Source organism: Candoia aspera, chromosome 6 (genome assembly GCF_035149785.1).
Source record: "Candoia aspera isolate rCanAsp1 chromosome 6, rCanAsp1.hap2, whole genome shotgun sequence".
Classification (NCBI taxonomy): domain Eukaryota; kingdom Metazoa; phylum Chordata; class Lepidosauria; order Squamata; family Boidae; genus Candoia; species Candoia aspera.
In genome coordinates this window covers 84,289,089-84,314,909 of record NC_086158.1, presented here as the reverse complement: position 1 = coordinate 84,314,909, position 25,821 = coordinate 84,289,089, and the positions used below count along the sequence as shown (strand labels likewise).

General features: G+C 42.3%; 1 protein-coding gene across 1 annotated transcript in view; it reads right to left on the bottom strand.

The window, feature by feature from the left end:
* Positions 1-25,821, bottom strand: part of CTNNA3 (catenin alpha 3) — a 781,530-nt gene that overhangs the window by 170,135 nt on the left and 585,574 nt on the right. The window contains exon 13 of the mRNA XM_063307559.1: positions 5,425-5,576. Within this exon, the coding sequence (XP_063163629.1) occupies positions 5,425-5,576 (152 nt within the window). The remainder of the gene's footprint in view (positions 1-5,424; positions 5,577-25,821) is intronic.

Below are 25,821 nucleotides of genomic sequence, written 5' to 3'. Positions count from 1 at the left end.
ATTTAGAAAATATATCGTTATTCTCTTCTACTGCCATTTTAGTAAAAAGCAATATGGGGACAAAATTGCCAGTGTGCTGTTCTTTCACCTTTGCAGCTGCCAAATGAAGAGTGGTACCTTAGTCACTTTAGAACAACTGCCTAGATCATTTTGCAAATAGCCAGACAATATCCTCTGGAAATGTAAATTCGGGGGTGGGGGAAGAAGGGAGAATTTCTTTGTCAGGTTTCTTATAGCAGACTAGACTGAAAATGGTTTGTTGTTTATTCGTTTAGTCGCTTTGTGAGCAGTCTGGCTTTATCTCCTGGAGTATGGACTGGTTTGATCTTCTCACAGTCCAAGGCACTCTCAGAATTTTCCTCCAACACCACAGTTCCAAAGCATCCATCTTCCTTCTCTCAGCCTTCCTTATGGTCCAGCTCTCACAGCCATATGTTACTACAGGGAACACCATTGCTTTAACTATGCGGACCTTTGTTGTCAGTGTGATGTCTCTGCTCTTAACTATTTTATCGAGATTGGTCATTGCTCTTCTCCCAAGGATTCAGCATCTTCTGATTTCCTGACTGCAGTCAGCATCTGCAGTAATCTTTGCACCTAGAAATACAAAGTCTTTCACTGCCTCTATGTTTTCTCTATTTGCCAGCTATCAATCAAGCTGGTTGCCATAACCTTGGTTTTTTTGAGGTTTAGCTGCAAGCCAGCTTTTGCACTTTCTTCTTTCACCTTCATCATAAGGCTCCTCAGTTCCTCTTCGCTTTCAGCCATCAAAGTGGTATCATCTGCATATCTGAGATTGTTAATGTTTCCTCCAGCGATTTTAACTCCAGCCTTGGATTCCTCAAGCCCAGCATGTCGCATGATGTGTTCTGCATACAAGTTGAATAGGTAGGGTGAGAGTAGACAGCCCTGCTGTACTCCTTTCCCAATCTTAAACCAGTCCGTTGTTCCGTGGTCTGTTCTTACTGTTGCTGCTTGTTCGTTATACAGATTCTTCAGGAGGCATACAAGATGACTTGGTATCCCCATACCACTAAGAACTTGCCACAATTTGTTATGGTCCACACAGTCAAAGGCTTTAGAATAGTCAATAAAACAGAAATAGATGTTTTTCTGAAACTCCCTGGCTTTTTCCATTATCCAGCGGATATTGGCAATTTGGTCCCTAGTTCCTCTGCCTTTTCTAAACCCGGCTTGTACATCTGGCAATTCTCGCTCCATGAATTGCTGAAGTCTACCTTGCAGGATCTTGAGCATTACCTTACTGGCATGTGAAATGAGTGCCACTGTTCGATAGTTTGAACATTCTTTAGTGTTTCCCTTTTTTGGTATGGGGATATAAGTTGATTTTTTTCCAATCTGATGGCCATTCTTGTGTTTTCCAAATTTGCTGGCATATAGCATGCATTACCTTGACCGCATCATCTTGCAAGATTTTGAACAGTTCAGCTGGGATGCCGTCATCTCCTGCTGCCTTGTTATTAGCAATGCTTCTTAAGGCTCATTCAACCTCACTCTTCAGGATGTCTGGCTCTAGCTCACTGACCACACCGTCAAAGCTATCCCCAATATTGTTATCCTTCCTATACAGGTCTTCCCTATATTCTTGCCACCTTTTCTTGATCTCTTCTTCTTCTGTTAGGTCCTTGCCATCTTTGTTTTTGATCATACCCATTTTGGCCTGGAATTTACCTCTGATGTTTCTAATTTTCTGGAAGAGGTCTCTTGTCCTTCCTATTCTATTGTCTTCTTCTACTTCCACACATTGCTTGTTTAAAAATAATTCCTGATCTCTTCTGGCTAACCTCTGGAATTTTGCATTTAAGTGGGCATATCTCCCCCTATCACTGTTGCCTTTTGCTTTCCTTCTTTCTTGGGCTACTTCTAGTGTCTCAGCAGACAGCCATTTTGCCTTCCTGGTTTTCTCTTTCTTTGGGAAGTATTTTGTTGCCGCCTCCTGAACAATGTTGCGGACTTCTGTCCATAGTTCTTCTGGGACCCTATCTACTAAGTCCAATCCCTTAAATCTATTCTTCACCTCCACTGCATATTCCTTAGGAATATTAGTGAGTTCATATCTAGCTGATCTGTGGGTCTTCCCTAATCTCTTTAGTCTGATCCTAAATTGTGCAATAAGAAGTTCGTGATCTGAACTACAGTCAGCTCCAGGCCTTGTTTTTACCGACTGTACAGATGTCCGCCACCTTTGGCTGCAAAGGATGTAGTCAATCTGATTTCGGTGTTGTCCATCTGGTGAAGTCCATGTATAAAGCCATCTCTTAGGTTGCTGGAAGAGGGTGTTTGTTATGCACATTGAGTTGTCTTGGCAAAATTCTATCAGCCTATGTCCTTCTTCGTTTTGTTCTCCCAGGCCATGCCTACCTGTAATTTGAGGTGTCATTTGACTGCCCACCTTAACATTCCAGTCTCCTGTGATGAAAATAACATCTCTTTTAGGCGTGTTGTCCAGTAGGTGCTGCAGATCCTCATAGAAGTGCTCTGCTTCAGCTTCTTCAGCATATGTGGTTGGGGCGTATATTTGGATCACTGTGATGTTAGATGGCTTGCCCTGAATTCGAATTGAGATCATTCTGTCGTTTTTTGGGTTGTATCCAAGCACTGCTTTAGCCACTTTACTATTAATTATGAAGGCTACTCCATTTCTTCTGTGGTCCTCTTGTCCGCAGTAGTAGATCTGGTGGTCATTTGATGTGAAGTGGCCCATTCCAGTCCATTTCAGTTCTCTGATGCCCAAAATGTCTATCTTTAATCTTGACATCTCACCAATAACCACATCCAATTTGCCCTGGCTCATAGACCTTACATTCCAGGTTCCATTGGTGTGTTGATCCTTAGAACATCGGATTTGCCGTTCACCACCAGCACCGTCGGCCGCTAGCCGTCCTTTCGGCTTTGAGCTAGCTGCGTCATCACGTCTGGGGCTAGTTGAGCTCATCCTCTGTTCCTCCCCAGTAGCATTTTGACCATCTTCTGACCTGGGGGTCTCATCTTCCGATGGTATACCGACATATCTCTGGTTGTACTGATCCATTTAGTTTTCACGGCAAGAATACTGAGGTGGGTTGCCATTACCTTCCCCAGGGATCGCATTTAGTCTGACCTCTCTGTCATGACCTTCCCGTCTTGGGTGTCCCTTCACGGTTTAGCTCATGGCATCATTGAGGTGCTCAAGCTCCAGCACCAGGGCAAGGTAACGATCCTTTGCTGAAGTTACTCGCTATTACAAATATGCAAATTCAAAAATGGCCAATGTATCTAATACATGGTTATAAAGTCAATGACAATAGCACTTAGAAAGCTGTGAACAGCTCATCTGAAGGGTTCACTTCATGTGTAAATTTAATATTTATATGTAAGTCTGATTCTGAAAGCGCCAATGTCACTGAGTCCCCACAAAATAGCCCAGTATTTTGCAACTTCTATTTTAGAAGAATTGTGCGAAGAGCATTTGCCATTGTATAGCATGCTAATATAATGAAAATGTTTCTTAGAAAGGAAACTTGTTTTCCTTCCCAGAGATGAGAGTCAACATTCTTTAGAAATACATACTGATGAATTTGCTCATCTAATAATAAAGCAAAGTGTTCACACTGCATTGCCTATGTTCATGTGGGTGCAGTACTTGAAAGAAATGTGTCAGTTAGCAAGTAATTTGGTTTTTTGATGTCTGGGCAAAAATGAACTTTTCTATAAAACTTCTATAAGCCTGAGTAACATACTAGACTTGCCTATCAAAGGTCCTGCTTCTAGCACTGAATGTTTTGGATCTGAGGACTCTAATACAGCCTCCTCATATGCAGAGGGCCAGCATCTCAGACGCTGCCTCAGACCCTAAAGCCAGCTGGTGTTCCTCCTTGCTAGGCAGGGCTGCCCACACGGTCTGTAGGGGGTGACTATCATTCATTTGGGAGGAGAAAGGCCAGAGCATTCTATAGTTGTAGTTGCTGCAGTAGTATGTAGTAAAGCCTGCCCTTGTGCAGGGAAAAGGAGAAAAAAACAGAAAATACAGGTAGTCCTCCCTGAACAACCATTTGTTTAGTGACTGTTCAGACTTACGATGGTGCTGAAAAAAATTACTTACAAATGGTCCTCCCACTTACAACTGTTGCAGCATCCCTACAGTTATGTGATCACAAGTTGGGCGCTTGGCAACCAATTCACATTTATGACCGTCGCAGCATCCTGTTGTCATGTGATCACCATTTTCGACCTTCCCAGCCAGCTTCTGGCAAGCAAAATCAATGGGGAACCATGTGATTTGCTTAACAAGCATGTGGTTCCCTTAATGGCCACAGTGATTCACTTAATGACAACTGCAAAAAGGTCATAAAATTTGCTGGGTCGAATTTGCTTAATGACCGCTTCACTTAGCAACTGAAATTCCAGTCCCAATTGTGGTTGTTAAGCAAGGTCTGCCTGTAGCATCCAAAATACAGAAGTATGAATAGAAAATGGAACACCATGAGGAGAGATTCGGGGTGACAAAAGGGAGCAGCTGTGAAAAGCAATGAGAAATGAAGTAGAATGAAAAGCCATGGTTATAAAGCAGTGTTTCTCAACCTTGGCATCTTGAAGATGTGTGGACTTCAACTCCCAGAATTCCCCAGCCAGCCATTATTGAAGGGGATGCTGGCTGCGGAATTCTGGGAGTTGAAATCCACACATCTTCAAGATGCCAAGGTTGAGAAACACAGCACTAAAGTGCTTTGCATTTTAAGGTTTAGATGCTTCTTTGCTTCCTACTGTCTTTGCCTTCTGTGACAGAAGACAGGAAAAGAAGCCTGATGTCAAACAAATGGCTACACAGGAAGGACTCAGATCCTATCTACCTCAGGCTCTTTGGCAATGTAGCCCCACCCATTTGTCTTCTGCGAAACACCTTTCAGTTTGTATCAGAAAACAGCAGTCACCAATTTTCACATTCAAGCGCCATGCTGATACTTCTGCCTCAGTGCCTGGCCTGTGGAGTAAAGGGTGTTAAAAAATATTTGAATCCCAGTGATTGATTTATACTTTACTGTATGGCAGGATAGCTTCTGCTATACCCACAAGCTGGTTACATGTGGGGAGTATTTAGAAATAAGACACATTTACAGTTTGAAGTGTTATTTTCCATCATTGTTTATTTACAATATATCTTTGGAGAAACAAAAGAAGCCCTGGGCCATATGGAAGAAATCTATAGTGCATTTCTTTTATCTGTAGTAGATACAGTGGGTCCATAATGCAATAATACAGTTTTACTCAGCAATATTCTAATACTTTTTATTATATTGAAAAAATACCCCAGAAACTGCTATTTCCATGCTATTTTTGTTTAGTTCTTGCCCATATGAATTTTGCATAGCAATATTAATGACACATCTGTTAATTGGAAATGAATGAAAGAATCAGAACACTTACCCGAATCATCATCACTGAACATCTAATGTCATGAACTGTGTCGTAAATCTTCTTAGAGATGTCAACAAATTGATTATCATCAAACAGATGAATTGTATTCCTGCTTAAGTTTTCCAGGGCAGTGTTGACTTGAGTAATAAATTCTGGAATCACTGTCAAATAAATTTTTAAAAGATAGTTGTTGAATTACTTTTAAACTCTTTTCTCTTAATTTTGAGCTATTACATTATAGCTAGCATGTTCAAGTTTATTCTGCCTTTTTAAAATCATTCGATTTAATGAAAAAGAAATGTAATTGAAAAATTCATGACATGATCATCAAGGAGATTTAAGGTTCCTGCACTTCCCTTAGTTATAACATGCCCCCAAATTGGGTAAAATATGTTGTTTTTCATTGTACAAAACTGTTTCTAGCACTTGGCAGGGTCACTGGCTTCCCCTGGTGCAATTCAATCCCACTCTGAGGGATCTCCTCTTGTGAGCTCTTTCCAGCTCAGAAAATTTGGTAATCAGGAAGGCTGCACAGAGAGACAGGTAGCAGGAAAAAACAGGATGCACCGGCACCCTCTATACTTGATAGTAATAAAATAAGCTTCTAAACATTCTTTAAAAATTTGAAAGGACTCTGAGAATGCTTCGCACGCTTTAGAGCAATTGGGGGACAAATATCAGCATTATATTTATTATACCACATAACATATTCAATTTATTCACAAACTAGGGCTTTTGATGTAAATGGATTGATTCAGGTGGTCATCCATTTCATGGTAGTCAGTGGAAATCAGCCTGAAATTGCTGTTCTTGTGCTCTCTGTTCATATCTTCATCAGTCTTAAATAAAAAACGAATTATTGGAAAGGGGCAAAATAGAGAAAGCAAGTAAATGAAAAATGTATATGCAACACAAATAGCATGCATAGTAGGCTTCTGAATGCTTAAAAATGATTCAGAAGATGTATTTTAGATCTCCTGCATACGTGAGTATAGCACCTCACCAGGAGCCAATGTGTGTATGTGTGTATGCGTGTTTTATGGAATATCTTCCTGAGATTTAGCTAAAGGATATCAAAGAACTAATAGCTGCAGACAAGTCCTTGGTTTAATAAAATACTTGGTCAGCTCAATTGAATAGAGGGAGGATCAGGAATATATCTGCTATTTTTGATCCTGATCCTGATCATATTAATCTGATTATTGTATCTGGGCAACCTGTGGCCTTAGCTAAATGTAAAAGCATGCCATCCATACCTCTTCTAGGAGTCTAATAACAGCCTCCCCTGTAATTTTGGTGAGGGTAGGGAAAAAAGGAAGAAAGTATTGTCAGAAAGTTGAAGGAGAAAAAGTGGTAACTTTACAGACCATGGAATGAACATATAGGGATTAGTAGAAACACTACGGAAACCAGATGAACACATAAAAGCTTAGAAGCAGAGGGCAGAAATGAAGAAGTTTCCCCCTCAGTGTCTCTCCAACTGAAAAAGTAAGAATTCTGAATTACTATGTAGTTTTGTTACTGATTTTGGAAGAAGATTTTTAATATGAAGTTGTTTTTTCCAATAGGTTTGTAGATGTCTTTGTTATAACAAAATTATTTGCCTTCTTCTCCAGTGTCAATTATTTCATTGAAGGAATTCATTGTGACAAAACAGTCAGCCGTGAGATCTGAATCTTTCAGACTTTTCAGGAATGAAGGCTCAACCACAGTCTATGCAGCATTTTTGCTTTTTTTTATTGATACTAATGAACCATTAGAAAAGGACATTCAGAATATTAATTTTTTATTTCTATTTATTTGTTTGATCAATTGATTGCTATCTTACCTTTCCTGCAAGAGCTCAAGCAGCAATAAAAATACCGGTACTACTATTACTACTTACAACTACCACTATTACTAATAGAATCATTAAGTAGGAAAAATAAAAATCAAATTGAACAATAACAACAAAATACCTTTTTTATAGTATACTCAAATATTTTCAACATCTGTATTTTATATTTATAACAGGAAAACACTTTTTAAGGAGAGGGTAAAATAAATAAAAATAATAACAATAACAATAGCTAATTTTTTTCTGACAATGCTATTTCCCACACTTTAAAATACTGCTGAGATTAGAGATTAGAGAGGTACACAAAATGGATAAAAAGTTTTGTTCTGAGCTCAAAGCAAAATACCTTCACTTGCCACATTGTTGAGAATTCCATGTTTCCATGCAACAAAATGCAAAACATTCTGAGTGTTCCACCATACAGAATAATGGAAACAACACTTCTTCCTCTGTTGTTGTTTGTTTAGTTCTAAGAACTGCAAAAGCACACGTACAGTATTTTTACTTAACCTACAAAAAAATCATCCAAAGTGATTAAAGAAAACCATAAACAGTTTTGAATTCCCCTAGCAACAATGAAAGCAACAATTAAGGGCCCTCTTGCAACCTGATCTGCCTTGACAAATAGCCACAGAAGAATGCACAGAAAAGAGGCAAGAGTCGTAGACTCATTGCAGTAATACAGCCCATGGACAACATAAAGCAGCACCAAAAGTCCTCATTAGTTGTTAGCCTTAGGCTTCTTCTTTACACACATGCATAGCACACCCTTTGTCAACCTTACACCAAAGAAAGCATCTCTAAACAAAGAGCCCAAGTAAACACAATCCAAGAAAGCGCAACACACAGGGACAACCACATTACGTTAAAACCCATGACCTGTAACTTCCCTGTAGCAAGGAATTTAAAAACAGCACTAAGCTTCTCTACCAGGCTGATAACAGTCTTTTTCTTATAGCATAAGAGCTTTGTCCTTAACTGACTCTCCATCATCCTCACTCGTCTTCAATGACACCAGTGATAAAATGATGCTTGCTATTTTATTAGCTAACATAACATCATGGCACTATGAATTTTATAAAAAGCCACAACAAGCCAGTTGAGGGGTGCCAGAGTGTTAGAATCAAGTTGACAGACACTGACGTCAAAGCAAGCAGGAAACACAATGGGTTGTGGGGTGTTTTGTTTCATATTCCAGACTTAACTTTGGGATGAGAGATGTTTTGTCACATTTACAATGTTCTAAGTCTTGGAAAATATCATGGTAAACTAATGGTGGGATTAATTGCCAAGAATTATTGAGTTTTCCAATTTCTTCAAACTTTAAAACAAAATAAAAAATGTAATGGACATTGCCACCCAAGGTGGTAATATGTACCAATTTGATTACAATATCTCCCCCCACAAAAAAAAAAAATCTAGGAAAAGTTTAAATGCTGTAATGTAATTTTAAAGGAGGGAGGGATGAATTATTGTTATGGTGAATAGTAGACAACTTTCCAAAGTAAATTTGAAGGGAATTTTATGACAAACAGTTCACTATATTTAGATCTGAAGTCCTCTTCCGATAGGTTTTTGAAAGAGAAGCTACTATATGTGCTATGTGTTTTTTATTATTATTATTTTATTGAAAAGGCTCATTTGATTTTGAATGGATAGTTTTTTTCTGACATTTTGATTGGTTTGTTAAGATGTAATGAGTTTAAGTCGATATTTTCTTATTCAAAACCAAGGTGGAACTTGTAAACAAGTATTCTGCGCTCTCTCTCTCTCAGTATACACTACAGAATATGTGAATGAATATGTGTATCTCACAGATTTCTTACAATCAAATATCTGTTACACTAATGTAAGACCTTAGCATTACCATTGTACTTTTTGATCTGTATCTAAAAAAACCTTTATCTTCAATGAATGACTTTCATTCTTTCTTCATGCTGTAGTAAAACAAGAAAAGAACAGGTTTTACCTCCCTAGACATGTTAAAAGGGATGTTAAGTCAAAGATGAGATAAAGTCTTTAGGTAATTTTTGCATAATCTTATAACAAATTAGTGTCACGCTTTATTTTTTTTTTCCAGGATGGATAACTTAGCTCATATCCAAGCACTAGACAACTAGGGGGTGGGGGGAGAAAGAAAGAAAATTAAGACAGATAAACCGATTTGATAACACAATCCAGTTATCACCTGTTCACTTCAAAGGCAATTCTGAAATTAATTAAATTCAAGGAGAAAAGCACAACTATTCCTGCTTTTCATCAAGTATCAGTAGAGGAAACTGTCATTCCAAATTTAGTTCTCTTCCCTAAATTAACAGCAATTTATTATAGGTCTTTTGAATATATCTCAAGCAAAAACTACTACTTGGTTAATGATGATCTGTCATTAACATTGCTAAGGCTGCAATCCTATATATAGGTAGTCCTTGCTTAATGTTCATTTGTTAGTGACCATTGGAAGTTACAACAGCGTTGAACGAAGGGACTGACGACCAGTCCTCAAAGTTCTGGCCATTGTGGCACCCCCACGATCACATGAACAAAATTTGGGTGCTTGGCAACCAGCTTGCACTTATGACTGTTTGCAGCATCATGTGTGTCATGTTCACCGTTCCAATGTTACTGTTACATCGTAATGTTTCTCATGTCATTTGGCTGATGTGTGTTTTGTCTGGGAGGGGAGGAGGATTCCATCTCGTGGGATTGTTATATGTTAGCAGCTGGATTGGAATGTGTTTGGGTTATCTCGTGTGTTCAAGGTTCCTTTCCCAGGACATCAGCAGAAACAGTTACCAGCACCTGGGGGGTGGAGTTTGCAATGGCAGGGTGAGGGGAGGGATTACGTTTGAGCCGAGGGTTTTTAGTTTGTATTTGGCGCGCTTTTACTCATTCTCAGCTTTCTCTGTATTTGCATACTATTCTTTAATAAATCAGATATCATTAAGTTCCTGCTTGTGAGTCTGAGTCTATTAGAGTAGGCAATCACTACATAAAGCTGAGAACCCAAAAAAATTTTCCGTTAGCCCCTTTCCAGATTTATTTTGTGAGGGAGAAGTGCTAGCGATGAGCAAACCAAATCCCCAAACCACAGAAAGCGAGGAATCGAGCGAGGGGGAACCCGACTCCACAGTGATAAGAATGGAGAGAGTCCCTCCTCGAGAGTCCTCAGAAGTTCAAGAGGGGTCGAGCTCCAGCCTAGGAGAAGAGGAGGTTGGAGGTAAAAGAGCCCCTGAACCGACCGGTGAGTCACCAGGCGAGCTGATCACCTGGGATGAAACACAGGGATCCCTACCAGGGACGTCCAAAATGTCTTGGAAGCAGCGGTACCCGAGTTCCCCAACTGTGGTGAGGCAGGAGGGAAAGGAGGATTCCCAAACCCCTGATCGTATAAAACTGGTGGAGGCCAAATTGGAGTCACTAGAATTTATGTTCCGGAAAATGTCCATGGACTGGGGTCCCCGGGAGAGGAGGAGAGAGGAGTCCAGTAATAGGTATTCGACTCCTTCTTTGCCCCCACCTTCCCCAGAGGAAAGGAGTAGGACCTGGCACAGAGAGGAGGCAAGGGCACCGAGGGTGAGAATTTCAAGGTCCCCTCCTCGAGAGCGGAGCTCCCTGGGAGCTAAGAGGAAGCCCAACCGCCCAGCTGTGGCAAAGGGACCGCCTGGAGTGGGGGTTAAGGACTTTACCGTTAAATTTGATGGAGATCCAACTAAGCTATTGTTTTTTCTTACCAATGCAAGGAGTTATATGGACGAATGGGAACAGTGTTTCCGCTCAGAAAGAGCCAAGATTAATGCCATTGCCACTAAGCTCAAGGGGCGGGCTGCCGATTGGTATGTGCAGTTATGTCAATCGGATGCCCCTGAGCTGGAGGAGTTCGAAGAATTCCTGTGGGTGTTGAAACTACACTTTGAAGACCCGTTAGCTAAAGAAAGAGCAAAACAGGCATTGAGGGAGCTGTGCCAGGGGCCACGATCGGTGGCAGACTACGCTCTGGAATTTAAGGCTCTGGCTGGGAAGGTTGAGGATCGGTCCCCATTCACATTAATAGAACTTTTTAAGGACAGTCCGAATATGGAGGTCCTGAGGTGGTCGCTTGGCAGGGACGACCCAGATACCCTGTATGAATGGATACAGCTGGCAGGGAAGGCTGAGCATGCCCATGAGACCTTCAGTCACCGGAAGGTGATGAGATATTCTGGGCTCAGCAAGGGTTCCCGCACTGCTGCACCCACTGGAAAGTCTGGTCAACGTGCCTGGGAAGAGGAGACAGAGTGCTGCTATGCGAAAGGACAATGCCTCCGATGCGGGAAGGAAGGTCACCGAGCGGCGGCGTGCTCGAAGGGAAAGACCGATGATCATCCAGAAAAGTCGTCAGGGAAATCTCCCTCTTTACCCAGGAAAATGAAGGCAGCCATGGCTGAAACTGAAGTGGAGGAGATTCCTTACTTCGGGGATGAGGGGGAGCCCGATCTACTCCAGCCGGCGGGAAACGCCAGCCACCTGCTTTAAAGAGCGCCTCTGGGCAGGTGGTGGAGGAGGGGCGCGACCATATTTCGGTGAGTGGCAACTATCCCACACTGACAGTGAAAGTGAAGCTAGGCTCCCGCACAAGAACCGTTGAAGTTTGGGCAGTGATCGATTCAGGGTGTTCGCGTTGCTTGATGCACCCTGACGTGGTAGCTGCTTTGGAGTTACCCAGTTTTCCACTAAAACGTCCCATGATTTTTACCCAGCTGGATGGTTCTATGGCGGGGGGGAAGCCAGTCACCCATTTCACGGGCATGGTGGCGTTGCAAATGGGCAGCCACCGTGAGGTGCTGCTGTTTGTGGTGGCACCTGCGGGGGGTCCCTTAGTCATTCTGGGGATTCCTTGGTTGGTCCAACAAAACCCATATATAAATTGGGTGCACAGGACTTTGACTTTTGGGGATGGTTTCTATCAAGTCCCTGGGGAGGACGACGCACCAAGGCTGCAGTGGGGAGGGCAGCGGCAGCAACCTCGCATTTCACTGTCACCCCACTGGAGGGCTTGCCGGAGCAATACCAAAGCTTTGTGGATGTGTTTGGTGAGAAGGAAGCGGACCAACTTCCACCTCATCGAAAAACTGACTGTGCGATAGAGTTGGTCCCCAACGCGCAACTGCCCAAACCAAAAATCTATGCCATGACGCAAAAGGAACTGGCAGCGTTGCGGGAATTTGTGGACAAAAACTTGGCCAGGGGTTTTATTGAACCAGTAAATTCACTAGTGGGCGCCCCCGTCTTGTTTCGAGCGAAGAAGGATGGGACATTGAGACTTTGTACAGATTACCACGGATTAAATGCGGTCTCGATATTAAACAAATATCCTCTGCCAATAATAAAAGACATGTTAGCACATCTGGCTAAGGGGAAAATCTTCTCTAAGCTGGATTTGAGGGAAGCCTATTTCCGTATCCGCATATGGGAGGGGGATGAATGGAAGACTGCTTTCAATTGTCCTCTGGGTTCTTTTCAGTACAAGGTTTTGGCTTTTGGGTTGGCGGGGGCACCAGGGGTGTTCATGCAATTGATCAATGAAGTGTTACATGAACATTTGTTCAAGGGTGTACTGGTCTATTTGGATGATGTTTTAATTTATAGTGAAACGGAGGAGAAACATGAGTGCTTGGTGAAACAGGTGCTTAGCAAACTGAGAAAGGCTGAGCTTTATGCTAAACTTTCTAAGTGTGAATTTCATCAGACTCAGCTTGACTACCTGGGGTACAGGATCTCTGACAAGGGTATTGAAATGGATCCTGCGAAGATTCAAGCTATTTTGGGGTGGGAGCACCCGCATACCCGCAGGCAGCTCCAAAGTTTTCTTGGCTTTTCCAACTATTACCGCCAATTCATCCAGGGGTTCGCAGAAATTGCATTGCCTCTCATTGATTTGTTACGTACGAAGGGGTTGGGGGACACATGCAAGGTGAAGAACCCAGGGGCATTGCTCCATTGGACACCTGAATGCCAGTTGGCTTTTGACAAACTCAAACGCCTGTTCATTGCTGAACCCATTCTGCAACACTCTGATCCCACTAAACCCTTTGTGGTTCAAGTGGATGCTTCCGAATTCTCAATTGGAGCACTCTTGCTGCAAGCGGATGCTGCTGGCCACCTGAAGCCCTGTGCGTATCTGTCCCGGAAATTTTCCAAGACAGAAAGGCGATGGCATGTTTGGGAAAAAGAAGCTTTTGCAGTCAAGGCTGCTTTGGAGGCATGGCGCCACCTCTTAGAGGGGGCTAAATGTCCTTTTGAGGTTTGGACTGACCATAAAAATTTGGAAGCGCTCAGCACGCCTCATAAGCTCAGTCCTAAGCAGATCCGCTGGGCTCAATTTTTCAGTCACTTTGACTTTAAGTTGAAGTTCATTCCGGGCAAGAAGAACTTCCTGGCTGATGCGCTTTCCTGCCTGCCCCAGGATTCGGTCCAGGCACCTGACGTTGTAGGTATGGTGTGGACAGCACCCCAATTGGGGTTGCAAGCTGTCACACACAGTCAGACTCGTGCGCAGCTGCCCCCAGCTTCGGTTTCACCGGCTGGGGGAAGAACGCCAATTCCTCGCAATTGCAACAGCAGTTTCTGCTAGAGCTGAAATCTGACACTTGGTTGCAAGCGAATAGAGACAATGTTACATTTGACAGAGTCTTCACTTGGAAGCAGAACCACCTCTATGTCCCTGACAGTTTGCAAAGGGAAATTTTGATTAGGTCTCATGATGATAAAGTGGCTGGTCATTTTGGGTTTGTCAAAACCTTACACCTGGTGCACCAATTCTGGTGGCCCACATTGAGACGTGATGTAAAAAGTTATGTTGCTTCTTGTCCTGTCTGTGCCATGTCTAAACGGAAGGGGGGCAAACCGCAAGGGCTACTGCAGCCGGTTGCCAGCCCCTCCCGTCCTTGGGAGGAGGTTTCCATTGATTTCATTGTGGATTTGCCTCCTAGTCAGAGAAAGACTGTGATTTGGGTGGTGAAGGACTAATTTTCCAAGCAAGCCCATTTCATTCCATGTGCTTCTATTCCGTCTGCGCAGCAATTGGCCCGCCTTTTTCTAATCCACATCTACCGGATTCACAGGAGCCCCTCCCGCTTGATCACGGACCGCGGAACACAGTTTACTTCCCAATTTTGGAGGGCATTTTTGAAGCTGGTGGGCACCAAGCAGGTGTTGTCCACTGCGTCGCATCCGGAGACTGACGGATCTACGGAGGCTCTTAATTCGACCCTGGAGCAATTTTTGTGGACATTTGTTAACAGCAGGACAATTGGGTTGATCTGCTACCTTTTGCTGAGGTGGCTTATAACAACGCCGTCCATCAGAGCATGGGGCAAACCCCTTTCCATACTGTGTTTGGCTGGGACTTTGTTCCCATTCCTGACTTGCCTCAACCCTCCACACAGCCCTGCTCCGCTTCTGATTGGGCTGCTCACCTGGCTGATTTGTGGCCAGTGATTCAACAGGCGTTGGCTGATGACTAATCTGTCTATAAACTGCACGCCAATAAGCGACAAGCCCTTCAACCTGCTTTTAAAGTTGGTGATAAGGTCTACCTTTCCACCAAGTTCATTAAATCCCCTCAGCCCTCGAAGAAGTTGGCTCCTAAGTTTGTTGGTCCTTTTCCCACTGTGGGAGTTGTGAACCCTGTCACGTTTAAACTGGATTTGCCACAGAATCTGAAACGTTTACATCCTGTTTTTCATTGCAGCTTGCTCAAGCCTGTCAACCACTCCGATCATTGGCATCTGCAACCCCCACCTCCTGCTCCGATCATGATTGATGGACAGCAACATTTTGAGGTGAAGAAGGTCCTTGATTCTCGCAGAATTCATGGCACCCTGCAGTACCTCATTCGGTGGAAATACTTTCCCCACCCTGAGTGGGTGTCTGCCCGTGATGTTCAATCTGTTTTAGTTAGACGCTTTCATCTAGGTTATCCTATGAAACCTGCTCCTTAATATTTGGGGGGGGGGGCGGTATGTCATGTTCACTGTTCCAATGTTACCGTTACATCATAACGTTTCGCATGTCATTTGGCTGATGCATGTTTCTTTTGGGAGGGGAGGAGGATTCCATCTCGTGGGATTGTTATATGTTGGCAGCTGGATTGGAATGTGTTTGGGTTATCTCGTGTGTTCAAGGTTCCTTTCCCAGGACATCAGCAGAAACGGTTACCAGCACCTGGGGGGGGGGGAGTTTGCAATGGCAGGGTGAGGGGAGGGTTTACGTTTGAGCCGAGGGTTTTTAGTTTGTATTTGGCGCGCTTTTACTCATTCTCAGCTTTCTCTGTATTTGCATACTATTCTTTAATAAATCAGATATCATTAAGTTACTGCTTGTGAGTCTGAGTCTATTAGAGTAGGGAATCACTACAGTGGTCACGTGATCGCCATTTCCAACTTTCCCTGCCAGTTCACCACAAGCAAAGTCAGTGGGGAAGCAAGCAGGGAAGGTTGCAAGTTGCTTGGTTAAGCCTCCCCCCCACAGCTTTTCTTTGCTTGCTTGAACTGCATCCTCCGTCCCTGCCCTTCCTGCACTCGTGCTGCTCCACAGCACCCTCCTTTTGTGGTAGACAAAAGTTCTGCCTATTTTTGTGCACAATTAGGAACCAAAAGGATTTTCTTTCTTCTGTCTAAGGATTTTCTAGAGAGAAGCAGGAAAAAGATATCAGTGTATGACTGACAGATGTTGCTGTTCTTGGTACATTCTACTTTTTCCTACCTCAACCTGATGCTTTTCTTTCAGGCACTGCTTCATTGGGAAACTCCTGGATTCAGATTTACTTTGAAATAAACTGAGATCCTTAGACTTAATGAATACTGGCTATGATTACTCATAAAAGGAAAGTCCTTTGTGTTCTTTGTTGTCTTCTACACCTGAAAGTTGTATTTAAAATGAGCTCTGGAAAGCCCTGATTAAGCCTAGTCCTCCCAGAAGGTATTAGGAGGAAAGGAATGGATAAAAAATGAAAGTAAAATTGAACAATGCACCAAGCCATGAATACACACACACACACGTGTCCTGTTCAGACCATGCACCAAACCAATTGTCAATAAAACTCTTTATTAAGAACTATTTAAAATCAATAAGTCCTTGGAATAAGGAGACTGGAGTAATCAAGGCTAGACAATGTAGCAAGGCAGCACTAGGTATTATCTGGGAGTGAGACTGGATCCATATGGAACACGAAGACTGGAGACAGCAGATCTCGAACTGGAATAAACCTGGAACATGACACGGGATGGCTGGCTCAATGGATCTGGATGCAAGGCTACAATCAGCAAACTGAAATACGCAGAATCTCAGGCACAGAACTCGAACTCAGAGCAAAGCTGGACTTGGCTGGAATCACCAGACTGGACTAGATCTCTGAAGAAGGCAAGTTGGAGTGAGACCTGGAACTAAGCACTGGGCTAGACTCAGCTGGGAGCCCTGGACTGGGCTGGATTCTCTGGGCAAGAGACTTGAAGCAAGGCTTGGAACTCAGAACTCGACTTGACTCGGCTGGAAACCCTGTACTGGACTGGATTCGCTGGGCAGGAGCTTAGAACAGGGCTTGGAACTCAGAACTAGGCTGGACTCAGCTGGAAGCCCCAGACTAGGCTGGATTCACTGGACAGGAAACTTGGAGCAAGGCTTGGAACTCGGAACTAGGCTGGACTTGGCTGGGAGCACCGTCTGTGCCACGAACACAGATCCTGAACAAGGCAAGTAAGAACCTCCGAAATTCACAGAGGTTTGCGCAGAACAGTTGCAGTAAACCGCTGAGGGGCGGCAGCGCGAAAAACCCTCTGCTCGGTTGCACTGCTAAGAGCAACACGAGCTCTTGAAGCTGGAGGCAAGGCTCTGGCTGCCGGGCTCAGGCGACACTGGTTCCTCAATTGCAGTGGGCGCGAAAATCTCTTCCTCAGAATTCAAGGCTTGCGCTGCTTCTTCGATCACAGACGCTGCTTCTGATGTCGGTAGGGAATCTTCTTCTGAAGCCGCAGGTCTAGAGGATCGGTTGTCTCTGGCAGCATGCTGTCCGCACTGCTGCCTTTTATCCCAATCCTTGGCGCTCTTGGAGTCTCCTGCAGCCAATCGGGCTGCCTTCTCCTTCGCGTGCTTTTCAGCGCATCTCTGGCACGCACTGATTGGCATATTCAAATCCCCCTCTGGATCTTGCCCAATCAGTGTTGTGGATTCCTCCCACTCTGCTAAGTCGTGCTGGAGTTTCATTTCTCCAAATCCAGCATGATAAATTTCTAATTCCTTCTCTGACTTGGAAAGTGAAACTAAATCTGAGCCAGAGGCAGGCCTGGTCCTGACAACATGATGAAAACAGGGCTCTGTTCTACCTCAATCAGTTACACAGGCACAGAGGTCCTGAACTGTTGCCAAAATACTATGAGTTCTGACAAGATTTTCTTAAATCAGCTTAGTCAATAAATGCAGTAAATGAAGATATGCCCTGTAACTAATACAATTTAAAACAGGGATGCAGCTTTAATTTGGCCATGTGTACAATTAATAAAATTGTTCTCTCCATTTGATTAAAGATTATCTCATACTCATTGCAAATTAATCAGGATGAAAGAAGAGGCTGCCAGCTGCAGTCTCTTTCAGCCAAAACAATTTTGAAGTATGTAGTTTATCTGATACAGTTTTCAGGTTGTCTGTCTCTTGATGTTTTAAAGACAACAATGGATCAGAAGGTGTGAGCTGAGCAAACCATAAAACTGCAGTGAAGTCAAATGGTGACTTTCACCCTTGCCTTGAAGCTTCCCTTCCTCCTGGTATTGTCATAGGGCCTAGTAGCAGCCCCAAATGCTATTTAGCGGAGCATGGCCTATTCCCAATAAAAGGACTGTTTGTAGTGGCAACGTGGAAGACCACTGTATTTCGAAGAGTTTAAGCGGCATGTTATGATTTTTTTCCTTCACACAAAGAAGTTTGGAGTTTATTTTGAGGTATACTAATGTTTAGCTGGTGTGTTTTTTTATTTCTGTTTGAAATGGCGGGGGGGGGGGAGAAGAGAAAACCTCAAGATTGTTTATGTTAGCACTAGCCTATCTGTACAGTTTCCCAGGCTCTTGGATTAAAAAGGTGCTCCAGATCCTGGGAACTATCTAGTCAAGGTCGGATCCTGCAGTCTCTGTACCATGGAAACAGGGTCATGAGGTTTTAGGGCCAGACTTTGATAAAAGCCTTAGGATTGCCTCTTGAGTGGGGAGCTTGGCCACGGACCCTGATACCGGGCGCTGTGTACAAAATGGGCTTGGGAAGCTTTCCCCTCAGAATTAGGGCTGAGTAATCTGGAAATGGAGCGGCCCTGGGGTATCTGCACAGACCTGAGCCCTGGGTGCTGTGGACATTGAGCTGCCCTGGGGTATCTCCGCTGTCTTTAATAAGGGGCTCCTGACAGCCTATGGGAGATTGGGTATCATCTTGCTTGGTGTGTTATGATTTTTCTTTCTTTACGTTATGCTTCTTATGCTTCTGTTTAACCTGCCTAAACTCTTTCTGTTTAAATCTGTTTGCTTACGTTAATAATAAAGTTTAAAATCTCTTTATTCACTGGTGTGCTTATTGTCTCTGGATCCTAAAGAACCAATTGTCTGGGCACCTGATCACTGCCTGGACACTTGGCAGAAGACTGCTGTTTTGTCACATCTGCTCCAGCCCAGCTCTTCAGAAAACCAAATATTCTGTAGCAATAATACATCCCTGTTAGCTGTTGAAGACCTGGCTGTCCCTGCAGGCATTTGGGCCAGGAAGTTAGGTGAGCTCTGTTGGTGATGTGGCATTTTCTCTGGGGGTTATAGTTTTAACTGTGGCATCATGGCTTATATATTATTATGATATTGCTATGATGGTTTTGATCTTTGTACACCTCCCAGAGTCACAGCAGGGATATGGGTGGCTCTATAAATCATTTAAACAAATGAATGTGTACATGACATGAGATTTCAGGAGAGGGAGTGGGGACAGAGAAAAATATTTTTCAGTATAGCCACCTTCTAACTTAATGCGGTTATATGGATGTTGTTTGTGTCCTGAAAGTATTTAACTATTTTTTGCTATACTGTTTTTTTTTAACTGAGAAATTGATTTTTTTAAACTGTAAGAGGAAGAAACAGTTGGAGGATGTCACTGAAACTTAAGAAATAAAGCTGTGAGAAAAGTGATAAAAAATATTCTCATCTAAAAATACAAAGTGGAGGAGCTTTGGCTCTATGATAGGAACATGGTTTGCATAAAGAAAGTTGCAGATTAAATCTCTGACATTTTCCCATAAAAGACGTCCAGGTAATAGTGGAAAGGAGGAACATGACAAGTCACAATAGACACATCACTAGGCTTAAAGAAAGTGTAGAACAGCCTTTTGATCAACTTTTGACCCTGATCAAAAGATCAACTTTTGACCCTGGAGGAACCCTTGGAATATTTTTCAGGCCTCAGGGAACACCTGCACATTCAGGCTCAGATACAGGCCAGAAGTTACAAAATTATGATATTCATTTCATGTATCGGCCTCTATATATGCATTAACAGTGTTAAACTAAAAATAAAGAATGAAACTTACCTATTTAATGTGAAGTTGCACGAATTCGAAATATTTTTTTAAAGTAAATAGTGATCTCCCAGGGAACCCCTAGTGACCTCTCATGGAATCTGAGGGTGCCACAGAACCCTGGTTGAGAAACCCTGGTGTAGATGCAAGTATTACATACACAGAACCTTTACACAAAAGCAGAAACTGCATCCTTTCCTCTCTTCCATTCTACTCTTGCACAGCAAATCCATTCTTGGGTTACAATAGAAGTATTTTCACTCATTACTACTCAAAACTCAGAACTTTAAAATATGGTTCTAATGTCTGTTGGCCCCTGCTTTCATTGGAAATCTAAATCTGAACAGTCATCCATGTAGAAGCTGTGAGAACCTATCCCCATAATGGAAACACATCCATCAAGAGTGGAAACTCCAGTAGATGTTGGAAATTTCAAGACAGAGGGTCACAATCACTACTAGAAACATCAAAGATAATGTTAATTTGAGGAATAAAGGGAGTATGTGGAAGTGAACAATATGATTTCTGTGCAAATGGTAGTGTCTTAAATATTACAAACAAAAAGTAGCCAAAGTTGCCTCAGAATTATAACATCTTCCTGCTTAAAATGTGTCATTTTTAGTTGTCCTCTAATTATTCTATGTTGTCATAATACTTCCTTCTTTAATATATTTAGAACTAAAACTGAGAGATGGCCAGTTTGTAGTGGTTAAGGCAGCAGGCTAGAAACCTGGAGACCGCAAGTTCTAATCCTACCTTAGGCATGAAGCCATCTGGGTGACCTTGGGCCAGTCACTCTCTTTCAGCCATAGCAAGAAGGCAAGAGAAAACCACTTTCAAAAATCTTGCAAATAAAACTACAAGGATTAGTCCAGGCAGTCACCAGGGGTCAACACTGACATGAAGGCACGTGCGCACACACACAAACACAAACCCTGAGGAGAGAACTTCTACCATTCATGTAGATGAGGCTAATTTAAAGGGGTCACAGCATATGCAGAAATCTGATAGCCCCCTAAACAAAGTGGCAGGAAAAAGAGAACTGTGGGCAAGTGATCTCAGAGCATGAAGCAGTACCTCTATAGCTATCTACACCATCCCTGAAAGAGTGTCTTGTGTTCACCTTAGCCAATGGAGTTTTAGCGTGTACAGCACTGGTCCACCCATAGACCAACAGAACTTGAGCAGGTAGATCAGGCTGCCAGATCATTCTCCTAAGCAGAGTTTCACTAAATAGCAAGTGGTACTGTTCTACTCCCAAATCTTCAAGCCACTGCAGAGGGCTATTTCCTGTAAAGTAAACCATCTTCTTCTGCAGGAATCCATCTGCAACGTTAATCAAGCACTATGTGTGTGGTAGGATCTCCAAATCTATGGCACTGACCCCCAAATTCCTTAATCTGGCCCCACAGATATAAACAACATCTTCAACTCTCTTAATTAAAAGTTCTACCACACTAAATATAAATAAGGGAGTTGATCACTTTACAGTAACACTGCTGGGCCTCAAAGATCACACCATTTTCTTCAGTATTAAAATAAGCATGTAAGACCAGAGGCCTATTAGGAAAAGTAAGTTATTTCTCTTTTTTTCCATCAAAAAATAAATAGCTATTTGGAACAAAAGAAAACTATACGTTCTTACCCAATCATTTTCTTTCTCAGTTTCTTGCTCCTCTGAAATTTACAAAATTTTCTAAAAGTATACAGAACAAGTTCTATACATACAGATTTTATACCAAAGGCACAAAAGAACTACAGATTTTAAATGGAACCTAAATAAATAGCTATTGGTTTACGGTTTATTCCAATGCTTGAAAGAGGGTCTTACTTATTTCACTGTAAGGTAAAGGTTTCCCTCGACGTAAAGTCCAGTCGTGTCCGACTCTAGGGGGCGGTGCTCATCTCCGTTTCTAAGCCTTGGAGCCGGCGTTGTCATAGACACTTCCGGGTCATGTGGCCAGCATGACGACTCGGAACGCCGTTACCTTCCCGCCGAAGCGGTACCTATTGATCTACTCACATTTGCATGTTTTCGAACTGCTAGGTGAGCAGGAGCTGGGACTAGCAACGGGAGCAGGGTAGAACTAAATGTTAGGACAGACTGAAAATGAATATGAGTATGTCCCTTTCCCTCCTCCTTCTGAAAACATTCAATACATGTTATGATGCTATGCAGCATTTACAAGATTGACAGCTGCTTCTCATACAGGGAATGCACATCTTCTCCATCTCCAGCAGAATTACAAGGTTTTTGGCAGATATGCAACAAGCAAATCCCCCCAATCCCTCCCTTTCTGGATGAGAGAGAAATGGAAACAAGCAGAGTTCCTCTCAGCAAGAATTTGAGGGGGGGGGGATTTTCCAGATAACAAATTGGCATAGAAGTAACATCAGTTCCCAGGTTATTTATTAGGGAAAAGTTAGGTAAAAAGTGCATTATTTAATTTACTGTATGTTCATTGTCTGCTAGTTAAGCCTTCATTGATTTTATACAAGCTCAGTTATTCTGTGATTTTTATGCAAATTTTAGATTGTTTTACATCAGAGTTGTCTCTAAACCTAGGGGCAGACCAGCATCATCTGGTGGGGTATCAGAACTTTATCTTTTTAAATGTCATTTTTCTGTTAGAGGTTCTTTTAAGTTCCCGTTTGTAATTTTAGCTGTTCTGTATTTTTATCTCCACCATCACTTAATGTTTTGTATATAAATACTTAAAGTTAAAAAGGAATCTTTTCTCTCCCCCACCCCACCCCACCCCTTTTTTTAATGAAGGTTGATTCCATTTATGCCTTGTGAGATTGATCTCTCTCTCAAAAGAGGGGTGGGGTTTCCTTAGTCACATGCCTGAACAGGACAGGGCCAGGAGGCGGTGTGATACCCGTAATTTCCCTTTTATCATTTTTTCCCTTTTACCTGCATAGCGGTCCCATCTCTTTTACAGATCAGGTTGAGGAAGCAGGACAAAGGCATCCCCCAGGAAGATAGATAGTAGCTGTAACGACCAATCTGCTACATCAAGGAAGGAAAGAGTCAGGATGTGACCACCCCTAGGATTTCTGGGAGAGGAGGTTTGAGATATCAAACTATTTGCCCTGTAGGCTTATCCCTGCCACTACACAACACTTCCCCCAATCATATATATTGGAACATAGCACATATAATTTCCAACCATCATGACTGAATGATGTGATGGCTTGGAATTATAAGGATATAATCCAGTTTATTTAGATAAATATAGATAAATACATGACCCAATTTTCTCATGCTGTGAATTTCCTTGTTCCATTACTAATAGCAAATGATATAAAATAGTATGGACAGATCTGTCCAAAGCCAGTTGGATCAAACTGTGGTCTATTTATGTTGGTTTAAGGCATTTTTTTGTCCCATTTGCATATAAATGGGCAAACTCTTTAAAAATCTTTACTAATGTTTAAGACACTACTTAAAATTGTAATTACAGGGACTTAGGAATGCATTTTTAGTTTGATCACCACTACAGAACAGTACAACATAGAAAACAATGTTGGCAGCTGGCAGCCAATGTTTTTCTGTACAATTTCCACGGAGCATCTGCAGCCCCATTTTTAAGTTTATGGCAGGAGCTACCTTCTAAATCACAACCTTTGCACCATCTCACTGCATTTGTTAATGATTGGATTCAGCTGATGTGGGCATTTCAAAAGGCATATATTGGCCAGCATTAGTTTTCTTTTATTTACAGTGGTTAGGTTTTCATGGTTAGTCCATTCAGGTTACTCAGATTTTTGTTGGGAATATTGATTTTTACTATTATTTTTTGGGTATGTCTTGTCTGTCACTGAGCATCTTGTTAAAGCAATATCTAGGCATACTGTTGTTTTTTTTAAATGGCTGGTTAATTTTATTAGTAATTTCATAGCACTGGTTTGAATACAGCAGAAAAACCATACTCTACAAAATAAAAATTTGGGATGTAGACTTGTCAGCAGCATATGCTAGCTACAATTAGCAAAGCTTCCTTCCTTCCTTCCTTCCTTCCTTCCTTCCTTCCTTCCTTCCTTCCTTCCTTCCTTCCTCTCTCTTCTCTCTCTCTCCTAATTACCTGCAAGGGTATCCTAATTTGCAATTGAATTAAAGATTGATGGTTGTTTCTCTTATACATGCTAGACTTTGGGAAATAAGAGAGAAGCATGCCTCCAGTTTCTAATTAAGAAAAACCTGTTTTCAAGGTGTTGTAAAACACTGGCCTATCCACTATAGAATATAAATTATGTGCAAACTGTAGATATCATGCTTTCCAACCTAAGAACAATTTTAATCATGATTTTCAAAATATATATTTATTCAAACCCTGGGTTGCTAACAACAGCAAAAAAAAAACAGCAAAAAAAGAGAACAAAATGTTACAAAATAGACAACCAGCAGCTGAGATAAACAACAACAAACCATTTATACAAATACAATACAAATATTTCAATAAAACTTTCAATTTCACTTCATAGGCTCCAACAGACACTAAGCCTGGGAACACAGCTATGTCTTCAAAACCTTGAGAAACCCAGGAGCCATCTGGGTTAGCCATCTAGGAAGGACAGGGGTCTAATATGCAAATGGCCAAGCTAGCAGTCCCAAGAACCTTGTCTACTTCGTTGGCAGTAACAGGGTCCAACTCTTCTCTGATAACCAAGCTAGACAGAGCTTCAGTCACCAGCATCGGACCTGTCTCGAGGCCAGAGTCCAAGCTGAAGTGAATCTGGGCAACTTTATCCAACAAATGCTGAGCATATTCCTCCCAGCAGCCCTACATGTAAACCTCTAAATCAGCCCTCCCCAAAAGGGCCCAGTTTGCCTTGAACTGTCTGTGAATGCAATAAGACTAAAGTAATATTGGACTTTCACTGCCCCTATCACCACAAGGTAAGCCCTAATAGCAGCTCTACCTCAAGCTTGGTCAGGTTCACTCCTTGTTCTCCAGTGGCCCTCTAGGCACTCTTCAAGTGTTTCATCTCCCTCAACTCCTCCAGAAAGCAAAGGGAATTTCAGGATCCACAAGAAAAAAGAGTCCACATGAGTGTCTGCTGCCCTCATTCAGACCACACAGCAGGCCTTCAGGGACAATCCCAAGCTCCCTCTGCAACCCTAGTCACCTCACAAAGACTGGCTGAATAGATCCAGCCTCCCTGCAGGTTGAGTGATCATTTAAATGCAGGTAAGTCACAATCCATTATTAGCATAATTCATTCCAGGGCAGATTACTAACAGTACTATATAATTCATAATGAGTATAAAAGGAATGATCTGTTCAAAACTAGATTATAATGGTGGGGTGGGGAGGAATGGTAGCATTAATTCAGTAGAAAACTATTTTGCATTTTTTCCCAAAGTTTTAACTCCATGAAACAGGCAATCTTTCCACAGCCCAAAAATGTAAGGCTCTTTATCATTAGTCTTTTCAATATGGTATAGAACAGAAAAATATTAATTTGTTTCTGGGTTGTTGGGTGGTTGTTTGGTTGTTTGTTTTGCACTATAGTGTGAACAGTTCTGAATATTTTCTATAATTAAATGTCATTGGTTTCACATTTTGCTCAGTATCGTGAAAGACAGCTCATAAGCGCTTCTATAAGTAGGAAGCTAACCAGATCTGCTACAACAGGTTCTGACAGCTGTTCTGTGTCTAATACTTTTACTGCTGATATTTAAATTGAGAGAAAGACTGAGTGCTAGTGCTAAACTAGGAGCTGGAAGACCCAGATTCCAGTCTGACACAGACGCTGGCTGGGTGTTTGTGGGCCAGTAAATAGACTTTGGGTCACCCTAGACTGGGAATTCAAAAAAAAATCTACCAGCTCATATGCTGCTATACTGTACCCTCTATAAGGATTCAAAGACCCACCTTATAACTCCTTACCTGATAAAACACCCGGGAAGTTCTGACCTGTTTCATCTACAGTTGTTATCATCTGCATTCAGTCTCCTTGAAGGTACCTAAGTTTTGTTATACCGCCT